The sequence below is a fragment of the Dipodomys spectabilis genome, unplaced genomic scaffold (assembly GCF_019054845.1).
Source record: "Dipodomys spectabilis isolate Male_0828 unplaced genomic scaffold, ASM1905484v1 ptg000098l, whole genome shotgun sequence".
Taxonomy (NCBI): Eukaryota; Metazoa; Chordata; class Mammalia; order Rodentia; family Heteromyidae; genus Dipodomys; species Dipodomys spectabilis.
Genome location: NW_024870775.1, coordinates 4,907,220 through 4,920,289, shown reverse-complemented (window position 1 = coordinate 4,920,289; position 13,070 = coordinate 4,907,220). Strand labels below are relative to the sequence as shown.

Sequence of the window (13,070 nt, the reverse complement as noted above, 5' to 3'; positions counted from 1 at the left end):
TAGCCCCTAAATTCTCACTCTATCTTACTGTCTGTAGGATGTAATAGTTTTCTGCTCAGTTCTCTGATTTGTTCTAACAGCTCTTTACTTGACCCTCTGGGTTTTTCAGGTATATGATCACATGATCACACTTCATGCCATCACAGCTAACTTTCCTTACTACACTTCATATCCTTTAGCTTGTACGTTCTTTTTCATAGAATTTCCATATACATATCTTCTTATCCCAAAAAGACATCTAGAGGGTGGTATTATCTTCCTCTGCAAGAGCAAACAGTAATACCTATTCCATGGAGAATACTTTCCTTTGGATTGAATAAAAGGTAAAGAAATGGAAGAGGAACCCCTCTGTACATAACTTTTTTTGTTTTGCTTTTTGTTTTTATTGATTATGAGGCTTGGGGCTGGGAAGGTGGCTCAGTGGTAGAGCACTTGCCTTGCATGCTCGAGGCCCTGGGTTCGATTCCTCAGCACCACATAAGAAAAAAGCCGGAAGTGGCGCTGTGGCTCAAGTGGTAGAGCGCTAGCCTTGAGCTGAAGAGCTTAGGGACAGCGCCCAGGCCCAGAGTTCAGACCCCACGATCGGACCCAAAAAAAAAAAAAAAAATGATTATGAGGCTTGAACTCAGGACCTTGGCACTGTCCCTGAGCTTTTCTGTTCAAGGATAGTGTCTACCAACTTTGAATTACAGTGCCACTTCCGGTTTTCTGGTTGTTAACTGAATATAGAGTCGCCTGGCCTTTCCTGCTCAGGCTGGCTTTGAACCGAGATCCTCAGATCTCAACCTTCTAAGCTTACACACATGAGCCACCAGTGCCTGGCTTGTAGATACCTTTATAGTAATGACAACAACAACAACAAAAGAAATGGAAAAAGGAAGAAAAACAAAGAGCTGGGTACTTTTTTTTCAGACATGATCTCAACTCCTCAAAGCTGTGCACAGTGGTAAAGGCCTATCATCCCAAGCTACATGGGAGGCTAAGATAGGAAGGCTCAAGGTGCCAGGCCAGTCTACAAGACTCCACCTCCAGAGAGAGGAGGCCAGATACAGTAGTACGCACTGGTGATCCTAGATGAAAACAGCAAGCCTGGAGGATTGGGGTGGGGAGGGGTGGGGTGATGGGAAGGGGAAACAAAGGAGGCTACAATGCTTGATAAGAAATGTACTCATTATCTTGCCCATGTAATTGTAATCCCTCTGTACAGTATTTTCACAATAAAAAAAAAACTTATCTCTGAAAAAAAAAAACAAAAACAAAAAACAACAAGCCTAGGGATCACATGAGCCAGGCAAGCAAGGGCCCTAAGCTCACAACCCAGTGGCATCAAAAAAAAAAAAATAAATAAAGTCATAAGCCAGGCACCTGTGGCTTATGCCTGTAATCCTAGCTACTCATGAGGCTGAGATCTGAGGATCTCAGTCCAAAGCTAGCCCAGGCAGAAAAGTCCATAAGACTTTTATCTCCAATTAACCACCAAAAAATCGGAAATAGCGCTATGGCTCAAGTGGTAGAGCACTAGCCTAGACCTGAAGAGCTCAGGGATAGCACTTAGGCCCAGAGTTCAAGCTCCACCACTGCCAAAAAAAAAAAAGCAGGGGGGGTGGGAGGGGGTCACTTTCTAGAAAATGTCTATCCCCTATTCTAGGTACATATAAACACACACACACACACACACACACACACACACACACACACACACACACACACACACACACACACACACACACACACTCTTATCTGTACTAATCCAAGAGAGATTCAACCAAAGAAAAAATAGGTGCCAGGTTGAGCCCTGACCAATCACTAGTCAGTGATGAAGCTGTTACCAGAATCCCTGAAGAACAGACCAGCAGTATTAGAGCACTAAATTCTCTTTTTTTGGGGCCATTCGTGGGGCCTGAACTCTGGGCCTGGGCACTGACCCTCAGCTCTTCAGCTCAAGGCTAGCACTCTACCACTTGAGCCACAGTGCCACTTCTGGCCTTTTCTGCTTATGTAGTGCTGAGGATCGAACCCAGGGCCTCATGCATGCAAGGCAAGCATTCTACCACTGAGCTACCATCCCAGCCCCTAAATTCTGTTCTTATATAGGAGAGACAGCAGCACTTACCTACTTACCAACTATCAAGTTAATAAGAAAAAAGCATTTTCTCCAAATTCCAAGACTACTGTTTTACCATCCCTACTTTCTACCTTGGTTTTATTCTTCTGAGACAGTGCCTCACCATGTAGCCCACGCTGGCCTTGAACTCCTAATCTTACTGCCTCTGCTTCTTGAATGCTAGGTCTACAGGAAGGCACCATCAAACACCCAACTTGCCTCTATTCCCTATGCCCTGAGTATCTTCTTTGATAACCTACCTGAACTTTGAGGAGACAAATTTTAAGACTCTCAACCCAACCTCCTGGACTACACAAACTATCCTCAAACTGTGTACCTCTATGTGTAAAAAGATCTCTACAACTTGTGGGTGGAGAAGGGAGGGAAAAACAGGGAGAGGGAGAGAAAGTGTGACACTGTCCAAAAAGAAACGTACTCATTACCTGACTTGTGATAACTTCTCTGTGTATACCTTTACAGTAAACGCACGCACACGCACACACGCATACACACACACACCGTAGTTTTGACAGCATCTATCAGCTTCTTTGTTGACAATCACATTTGCAGAGCATTTAGAACATAAAAGGTACAGAGCAAGAACATTCAAAGGCTTGACCAATACCTAATAAGTGCACTCATAGAACTATATTCCAGGGACTGGGAATGTGGCTTAGTAAGAGAGTGCTTGCCTCACATTCATGAAGCCTTGGGTTTGATTCTTAGCACCACATAAACAGAAAAAGCTGGAAGTTGCACTGTGGCTCAAGTGGTAAAGTGCAAGCCTTGAGCAAAAGATGCTCAGGGATAGTGCCCATGCCCTGAGTTCAAGCCCTAGGACTGGCCAAAAAAAAAATCCCTGTATTCCACACACATTGCTACTAGCAAAATGCTACTAAGTCAATCCAAGGCACCCATACACCAACAAAGCACACCAAGTATAATGTATTTCAGAGTATGCCCCCACAAGTATAAATACAAATACAGCTTCACTGTTGATATTTCCCCTCTCCTAACAAGGTGAAGATAGTACAGAGCATATTACTCACAGTTCAGCCACTTCCTGTTCTTCCTCCCAGGCCTCCTTGTGTGTGAGCTGACTGCTTCCAGTACTCTTACATGTCCAAATACGCTCACTGTACCTTTCCAAACGGGCTTCATACTCTCTGTCAGCAGTGGTTCAGGAAAATATGCAATCAACAAACACAACCAATCCATACTCATTAAATACTTAGCTACAGAAAATGTTCTATATTCTTTCTGTAATGTACAGCAAGAGAAGAAAAAAATAGAATCCTAGTTTTCAAGTTGCAAGTCCGAAGTCTAATTAAGATTAAAGAATAAGAATGGTTTGTCATGTTTTCTAGATATCAGTATCTTTAGTACAAATGAGATTTTCTCAATCTGCCAGCTTTCACTCTACAAGATGTGAACAGTATTAAGTTTCATCCAAAAAAAAAAAAAAGCCAGGTGCCGGTGGTATACACCTGTAATCCTAGCTATTCAGGAGGCTCAAATCTGAGGATCATGGTTCAAAGGCAGCCCAGGCAGGAAAGTCTGTGACTCTTTTCTTTGAAGCAGTCTGGGGGCTTGAACTCAGGGCCTGGGTGCTGTTTCAGAGCTGTTTTGCTCATGGCTAGCACTTCTATCACTAAGCCACAGCTCCACTTCTAGTTTTAAGGGGTTAATTATAGGTAAGAGTCATGGGGACTTTCTGCCCCAGATAGATCTGGATCACAGTTGTGATCCTCAGACTTCAGCCTCCTGAATAACTAGGATTACAGGTGTGAGCCACCTGCATCTGGCCTGTGTGACTCAAACCCAATTAATCACCAAAAGTCAAAAGTGGAGCTATGGCTCAAGTGGAAAAGCTCAGTGACAGGACCTAGGCCCTGAGTTTAAGCCCCAGGACAGTACAGAAAAAAACAAAAAGAAAATAAACACTGCTATTGCTCTCTTTTCTATCAAAATACTTTGCTGCTTATTAATCTTTTTTTATTGTGAAAATACTGTACAGAGGGGTTACAATTACATGGGCAAGATAATGAATACATTTCTTATCAAGCATTGTAGCCTCCTCCTTTGTTTCTCCTTCCCATCCTCCCCCTCATACCCCCCCCCCCCCCCATGCTTATTAATCTTGACAGAATTGTTTTTCCTGAAAAGTTCCTGCTTCGGTCAGGTAGGTTGGCCCTTGTTAGTTAAATCCTTTTCCCATTTCACTTTAAGATATCCACTAAAAGCTCCTTGAATTTTAATTACACCCTGTAAATTACACCACATCCTTTTGCAGATTGAGAACCCAAGCTCAGCCAACATGAGCAGAGGAGCAGGGTCAGCTGGGTTAGGGATAAAAAGGGAGCAGGCTGGGGATATAGCTTAGTGGTAAGAGTGCTTGTCTAGCCCTGGGTTCAATTCCTCAGTGCCACATAAACAGAAAAAGCCAGAAGTGGCGCTGTGGCTCAAGTGGTAGAGCACTAGCCTTGAGCAAAAGAAGATCAGGGACAGTGCCTAGACTCTTGAATTCAAACCCCAGGACTAGCAAAAAAAAAAAACAGGGAGCAGCCTGCCTACCTGTGTGCTTGCCAAATTTTTGGCTGATGCAGCATCTGTCTGCAGAAGTAAACTTTGCCTTGCTGAGTTCTGTTCAAATTATTGTCCTCATTCCTATGCAATCCCCCAACATGCATAGCTATTTCTAACAAATATCTATTGCTTCCTTGAATTTATCATTCAGTGGTAATGCATTTGCCTAACATACATAAAACCTTGGGTTTGATTCTAATACAAGAAAAAGTAAATTTCATCAGGCCCTAAGCACATTTGTAATATATTTAGCATATTTTTGATATATTTACCAAGTGTTTCTGTGTCTCTAATAATATTACATTCTCAAGATCATTTGCTTTTGTCTAGTTGTTCAGTCTTTGTAAAAAATGAGGGAAGAGAACAACATAGTTAATGCCAAACACATGGAAAATTTCCACACAATCCCACTTTCAGCTGGCACATTCAAATTCAAGTGGCAAGTAACTGGCTTATGCAGGGCCAAAAGATGCTGTGCAAGAAAATAAACTGACAGCACAATTACAGAGATAGCTGCCAATCCCTGTACTATAGTGATGTGGTTTTATTTTGTTTTGGCAGTCCTGAGGCTTGAACTCAGGACCTGGGCACTGTCTCTGAGCTTCTTTTGCTCAATGCTAGCACTCTACCACTTGAGCCACAGCACCATTTTGGCCTTTTCTGTTTATGTGGTACTGAGGAATTGAACCCCAGGCTTCATGCAACCACTTCCTTGGCCATAGTACCTTCCAACAAGCAAGTTTAATCTCCTTTCTTCTCTCTCCTTCTCTCCCCCCCTTTTTTTTTTGGGGGGGGGGTCCGGTCATGGGGCCTGAACTCTGGGTGCATTTATAGTGATTTATTGTTTGTTTCTGTGCTGGTGTGCAAACTGAACTCTGCAGGTGGCCTGTGCTCTACTACTTGGACCACATTTCCAGGTTTTGTTTTTTTTTAGTGTTTCACTAGGTTACCTAGACTGGCTTCCCCATCCTCCTGCATTAACTTATTAGCCTCGGGAGCAGGTAGGGGATTACACGTGTGCACTGCTGTTTCTGGCTTGGTTTTAAAATACTCTGATTAGTTTTCCTTTTTTTTTTTTTTAAAAATGGAAGTTTGATTCTGTTTTGTTTAATCACCTAGATAGTAACCACATCTCTGGCAAGGAGAATGGGCTTACTGCTTAGATCTTGGCAGATTTGAAGAAAGGTCTTGAGTGAGTATAGGTGCTTCTGATGGTTATGATTACTGTTAGGACTTATTTGGAATTTATCCCTATCGTCTGCCTAAAAATTGCTGAGCATCAGTGGCTCATGCCTATAATCCTAACTACTCAGGAGGCCGTTCAAAGCTAGCCCAGGCAGAAGTCTGTAAAACTCTTATAACCAATTGACAAAGTCAGAAGTGGAGGTGTGGCTCAAGTGGTAGAGTGCTAACCTTGAGCTATAAAAAAGCTCAAGGACAGTGCCTAGGCCCTGAGTTCAAACTCCAGGACTGATACCACAAAAAGAAAAAAAGAGAGGGGGGCTGGGAAGGTGGCTCAGTGGTAGAGTGCTTGCCTTGCATGCATGAGGCTCTGGGTTCGATTCCTCAGCACCACATAAGCAGAAAAAAAAAAGCCAGAAGTGATGCTGTGGCTTAAGTGGTAGAGTGCTAGGCTTGAGCTGAAGAGCTGAGGGACAGCGCCCAGGCCCAGAGTTGAGGCCCCACAACCGGACCCCCCTCCCCCCAAAAAAATGTGCCTCCCACAAATGTATCAAGTAGCAAATACAAAGTCCTCTATTCTTTATCTGACAATTGTAACTGTTAGATCTCAAAAATAACTCCTCTGGGGCTAGGAAGGTAGCTCAGTGGTTGAGTGCTTGCCTCAGCACCTCATTCCTCAGCACCACATAAACAGAAAAGGCCAGAAGTAGAGCTGTAGCTCAAGTGGTAGAGCGCTAGCCTTGAGCTGAAGAGCTGAGGGACAGTGCACAGGCCAGTTCAGGCCCCATGACTGTCAAAATAAATAAATAAATAAAATAAAAAACTTCCCAGGAAACAACCCCTAAATGATCAAATAGAGTAAATTATATTGTTTTTCTACTACCCACCTTCTTTCCATAAAGTTTGCACATCCTGAACCTGTCCTGGGGCTTACAGTGCCTTTAGTATAGAGGAATGCACACCCTACCCCCTACAACTGGGCTCAGCCACTGGACTCACTCTGCCTCTGCTGGTGGATATGAACATATACATGCCATTTCCGGGAGGAGACTTCTCTAGCTTTCTCTCTGGACCATTACAAAGGCCTATCCATACAGACTCAGAAGAAAAATTTTTTTCCTTTTGCTCCTGTATTTTTCTTTAAACATGTCTACAAGAAATTTTAAATTACATAGGGCTTATATTATGCTTCTACTGGAGACTACTTTAAACCCAAGGTACACATCTCAAAAACAAATGCCCTCTAACAATATTAACTTTTCCTTTTTTTTCTTTGGAAGTTTGAACTCAGGGTCTCACACTTGCTCAGCTTTACAACTGAGCCATGCCTCATGGCTCTTTTACTGGTTATTGTGAAATTAGTCTGTCAGACTTTCCTTCCCCTGGCTAGCTTGAAAATACCACCCTCTGGCTCTCAGCCTGGAGTAGCTAGGATTAAAGGAGTAAGCCACTGGGGCCTGGCATACTTAAAATTTTTAACTGATCAAATTAGATTGATCTCAAAAATCTAAAACTGAACTTCACACAACCCTTAACTAAACTGGTATATTCAGGTTTATGTAATCCTGTGCTTGTTACTTTACATTAAAAGAAAACAAAAGTAAGGACAGGACAAAAGCCCATCATAAGACTATTGAGTCAGCCGCCTCTAAATTGTATTTTGAATTTTAGGTTACCAAAGAAGTCACTCACTCTCAAATAACCACTCAGAGCAAATGCCAACTGAGATTTTTATGTACCAGCAACTAGTGTACATATAATTGCAGACAAAATGTCAAAGCAATTCTCAAAAGGTTGTGTAAGCTATAAATGATAAGATATTTTCAAATCCTAGACTATTCTCATTATCCATCTACTTTTCATGATTTCAAGAGCTACTTCTTACCACAATGTGCTGCTTTGTTCTCTTTAGACTTGCAAGGATTGTTTCTTTCAATAAAGTACTTGATAATTTGAAAGGAAGTGGCCCAGAAAAGTTTGAAGGTTAAAAAAGCATTATCTAGCTGAGTATTTCACTCCTGTAATACTAGCTACTTAGAAGGCTGAGATCCAGAGGATCTCAGTTTGAGCCAGACAGAAAAGACCATGAGACCTCATCTCCAATTTTAACCAACAGAATGCAGGGTAAAAAAGAAAAAAGCAAGCAAGCAAGCAAGCAAGCAAGCAAGCAGGGGTATAAGTGTGGCTTGGTGGGTAAAGCACCAACTGTGAACAAGCAAGTTTGAGGCCTAGAGTTCAAACTCTGGTAACATGCCCCACCCAAAACATCAACTCTAGTATCAAGAGTTTCATATGAAAAGATTAAATAGAATCAAGATTTTCATTTTATTCTATGTTCTTTCTGGACCAGACTGGCAGTAAAACTCTAATGTGGCAGAATTTGTTACTTTAAATAAATGGAATTATAAATTGCAACCTAAGAGCTCAGTATTCTGTCCAATAATATTCTGTCTTGCAACTGTACTATAACTCAAGTTACCCAACTCTTAAACAAGCTCCAGTGACTTGTCCAGAGCCCTGTTAACTGCAGGAATAACATGCGCTCCTCTTGCCACATAACATAGAAGTTCCCACATAATGATGCTAAAGGTCATCAATTTCTAAACTTTACAAACTGACAGCTAAAACAAAACAACAACATATTAATCAAATGCAGGTCCTTTGTAACTAACTTCAGTTCCTACTTAAAATTAAATCAATTCTTGACTTAAATACAGTCTATTGGAACTGGAAAAGTAGCTCAGCGGTAGAGTGCTTGCCTTGCATGCATGAGGCCCTGGGTTCGATTCCTCAGCACCACATAAGCAGAAAAGGCTGGAAGTGGCATTGTGGCTCAAGCAGTAGAGTGCTAGTCTTGAGCTGAAGAGTTCAGAGACGGTACCCAGGCTTAGAGTTCAAGTTCCATGACCAACAAAAAATAAATCACTCGCGCGCGCGCGCGCGTGTGCACACACACACACACACACAGAGTTTATTATCCTATATCCAAATAGTCACATTAAGAATGAACTGTGGGGCTGGGAAAGTGGCTCAGTAGTATAGTGCTTGCCTTGGATGCATGAGGTCCTGGGTTCGATTCCTCAGCACTACATATGCAGAATAAGCTGGAAGTATCTCTGTGGCTCGAGTGGTAGAGCACTAGCTTTGAGCAGAAGAGCTGAGGAAGGGACAGCACCCAGGCTCAGAGTTCAGGCCCCACAACCGACCTCCCCCAAAAAAAGAAAAGAAAAGAAAAAGAATGAGGGCTGGGAAGGTGGCTCAGTGGTAGAGCGCTTGCCTTGCATGCTCGAAGCCCTGGGTTCGATTCCTCAGCACCACATAAGCAAAAAGAAAAAAGCGCTGTGGCTCAAGTGGTAGAGTACTCACCTTGAGCTGAAGAGCTGAGGGACAGCGCCCAGGCCCAGAGTTCAAACTTCATAACCGACAAAAAGAATGGACTATGAAAACCAACTGCATGAATGAGCCCATGTCTCAAAAACAAACAAACAAAAAAAAAGAAAAGAAAAGAAAAACAACAAGGTTCTTCAACTAAGATCAAGTGGCTTAGGGCTTACCTAAACAAGCATGAGGCCTAGAAGGTAAGGTACCACAATTCAAAGCTACAGTACAAGTCATTAAGTTATGTGCTTTATTTACAACTTCCACTCTAAGTTTAATGAAGAGCTACAAAGTAACTTCAAGAGCATACAAACTCAAAGCATTAAGCCAATAAAATACACAAATCTGCTTTAAAGTATACGTGCAATCAAAACAGATCGTGAGGAAATTAAGGCATCAAATCCTATTAAAAATATAATCAGAAGTCTAAGTGGAAAAGTGAGAATCACCATACTTAAAATGCAGCCATTACTCAACCATATATTTGTTCTCCTCTATGAAACCATTAATAGCCTAATAAAGAAATATGCCAACCCACCAACTATACAGTACAATTGTTTATAAACCATCCTCAAAGTGCTTTCACTTGAACAAATTCCCAGGAGAGCAATTCCCTGCCCTCAATATATAATGCTTTTAAAGAATTACTTTGTTAAAGAGTTCTAAATACCGGTATGGGAAATTAAAAAAAAAGAATGTTTATTTGAATAGAAACCATTTAGTATGTTTCAGGTTTCAACTGTCATTATTAAGAAAAACTCTTGAGTCTTAACGCCCATTTCCTGCATGGGGAGCAGGAAATGTTTCTCTTTTTTCTTCCCTACTTTAACCCTGTTATACTGAAATAAATCCTCACTAAAACTTTGAAAAGAGGAAGGCAGAGGGAGACAGAAAATGGAGAAAAGGAGGGAGAAAGGAGAGAGAGGAAGAAAGAAGGAGAGAGAGGGAGAGAGAGATTCTTTAAGGTTGAGGATGTGGCTCAGTGGTAAAGCAGTTGCCTAGGATACTGGGGAGGTGGGGAGATAATTCTTCACGTACATATTTCACTGATTTAATGAAATGTTATTTGAAGCCTGTGTCCTAGTCCTGAATAGCTGTCTATGACCATTTTTCACCTGTTACAGACTTGGAATGTGCCTCCTCTCTGTGGCATGTTTCTTACATGTGCTGAACAGACCTGAAAAAAGTAACCTCTAGTGATGTGTCAATGACCATCAACATCTCAAAACATCAATGACATAAGACTATCAGATTCCCAGAGGTAAAATTGTACTCCACTAGTGTTTAGAAATATTTGAAAATGCATGGTAACTTTAAAATAACGATGTAAGTAGAGCTAACCTTCTATCACTCAATTAAACCTTCAGTCACAAACTAGACTGACATTTAAATGAAAGATGAAAGAGGAAGCCAGCACTCAAGAGGCAAGACAGGAGGATCTTGCTAGAGAACAGTCTAGAAGAAACACAGCAAGTTCCAGGTTAGCCTGATCTTGAAAGCAAGATGCTGTCCCAATAAACCACAGACTGGGGATGGAGCTCAGTAAACCACTTGCCTAGTACGTGGAAGGCCCTGGGTTCATTCTCAACTGGAAAAAACATTGAAGGACAGGGCTTGGGATACTGCTTAATGTTATAACTTATGGCTGTCAGGTCCTGGTTTTGATCCTTCATCCCCTCCCTCCCCAGGAAAAAAAAAAAATGGCAAGCGTCCTTGTAATTAATCTTAGCACTTGGGAGTCTGAAGGAGGAGGATGGAGTTCCAACCAGACTACACAGGGAGACCTTGTCTCAAAAGCAAAACAAAACGAAACTGAAAGATGAGCTAATAAGCAGCTCTCCCAGGTAGGAACTGGGCAGAGTACACAGGATTGTAATCCTGACCCCCACCCAGCATGGCAATGTGGTATGTGACCCTTAACAAATAAAGCTCTGTCCTCTGAGATCTATTTGACAGGGAGACGGGGCCACCTTTAAGATCTACTGCAAGATGTTATAGGTGTACTTTATTTAAAAATCAAACAAAATCTCCTACAGCATAGGCTTTATTTTCCAAGTGTCTTTATGCAGAAATACCTAACATTCATAACCTGCCTCAAACAAGATCTTGTCAAGTATTATAGTCAAGCAAAGATCAAGGAGAAAAATATCACCTAGACACTTCCTCCCACACAGAAACTAATAGAAATTCCTACAAAACCTTATCCTTTCAAAGAGAAAGGGCTGATACAGTAATAACCAAGTTTGATTACACCTTAAAAAGATTCATCTGACATCCATTAAAAAGAATTAAGCCCATACACTTTCAGCTAAATGATTATGCATGTCCAAGTAATCAAACACTGATGAGAAAGGCAGCGGCTTCCTATTGAAAACAAAAGTCAATCTTGGATTTTTTTTTTCCTAGTCCTCTAAAAAAATTTTTTTTCCTTAAAACACAAATGCCAACCAGCTTCTAAATCTTGCAAGATTGCAAACCTGTGTGCGTTCAGAAAAGGAGAAAAGCATCATCAGGTCCTCTTCCTAAGTCTGAAAATGCCTGACGCTGTCACTTCATCCCCGGCCTAAAGTCCACTAGGGAGGAGAAAAACACCGCTGCTCCCGCAGTGATCAGACACGCAAGTCGAGACCCGGACCTGCTGGATCACGAGGCCACACGGGTACAATCTCAAAAACTTAACTTGACTGTTCACTAGTTATGAAAAGAAGAAAAAGAAAAAAGGGGGGGGGGGAGGCAAAAAGAAGCCCCGGTACTCGAGGGCCTAAAGCCAAGTTGGGAGGACGAAGGCGCGCTACGCGCCCATCGCTAGCGAGGCCCGGGGACAAAGTAACGCGATCGGAGGCAGGATGGAGGCGCGAGGCTCCGGGGACGGCTCGAGTTGGGCCCAATCCCTGCGGGAGGGAATCGGGGCGCCTCCAGGACCCCAAGACTGCACGACCGAGTTCGGCGTCCAAGCTTCCCCCCTTCCCCCGTCCCTCCCCCGCCAACCCCCTGGCATCCCCAGCGTGCTGACAGCAGCCCCAAGCGCGGCCCTGTCCGGCTCGGAAGCCCCGGCCCACCACGGCCCGCGGGCGCCCAGCTGGCGTGGACAGTAAAGGATACTCCCGGGTGCGGAAGGCCTCCTGGGTGTGCGGGATTGTGAAGAGAGGCTCCTCTCCGGGTAGCGGCTTCACCAGCGGGAAGGGCTTGCGGCCCAGGAGCGGCGCCATGGCGGCGGCGGCGGCGGCGTGGCGGGCGGGCGGGCGCGCGGCTCCTCGCCGGCCCGGGGCGCAGCGCTAGGCCCCGCGGCCCGGAGCGGGCGCCTGGCTCCCGGGGAGGTGGGGGAGGGGAGGGGTGAGAGGGCGGCGCGAACTCCGGCTCCCTCACAGCCGGCGCCGTTCCGTGGGAGCCATGGGGCAGAAAGCCCAGGCACACAGCCTCCACGCACCCCGCGGCGCCTCCTGGCAGCGGTCCCCCGGCCAACCTGCACTCTGAGTCCCCCGCAGCCGCCAGTCACAACTCCTCCTTAGTGGCACCGGAGGAAATTATTGAAAAATGGCGGGAGATTCCCCTCCTCCCCCCCCGCCGGGCCAGCGCTCACACTAACTTGCTCCCCTGTGGCGCCGCTGGCGAATGCTCCAATAGGCTGAGACCTAGTCAGCTCTCACAGTCTATTGGCTGAGAGCGGCTGCCGCTCGCCGCCAAAGTCCCGCCCCTTTTGCCCCAGCCGCGTAGTTGGGTTGCAGCGCACCAGAGGGCAGTCTGAAGAGGTGAAAGGTCACGTTATGTAAGCGCTGGTGACAGGCGTGCGGGGGTCCAGCCGCGGAGTTAAAAGAGAGAG

General features: G+C 44.1%; 1 protein-coding gene across 1 annotated transcript in view; it reads right to left on the bottom strand.

Moving 5' to 3' along the window:
* Nucleotides 1–12,831, bottom strand: part of Baz1b (bromodomain adjacent to zinc finger domain 1B) — a 61,094-nt gene extending 48,263 nt beyond the window's left edge. The window contains exons 1-2 of the mRNA XM_042686490.1: nucleotides 12,353–12,831; nucleotides 3,154–3,270 (exon numbers count right to left, since the gene is read on the bottom strand). Of these exons, the coding sequence (XP_042542424.1) occupies nucleotides 3,154–3,270; nucleotides 12,353–12,459 (224 nt within the window). The 5' untranslated portion in view covers nucleotides 12,460–12,831. The remainder of the gene's footprint in view (nucleotides 1–3,153; nucleotides 3,271–12,352) is intronic.
* Nucleotides 12,832–13,070: the final 239 nt, after the last annotated feature.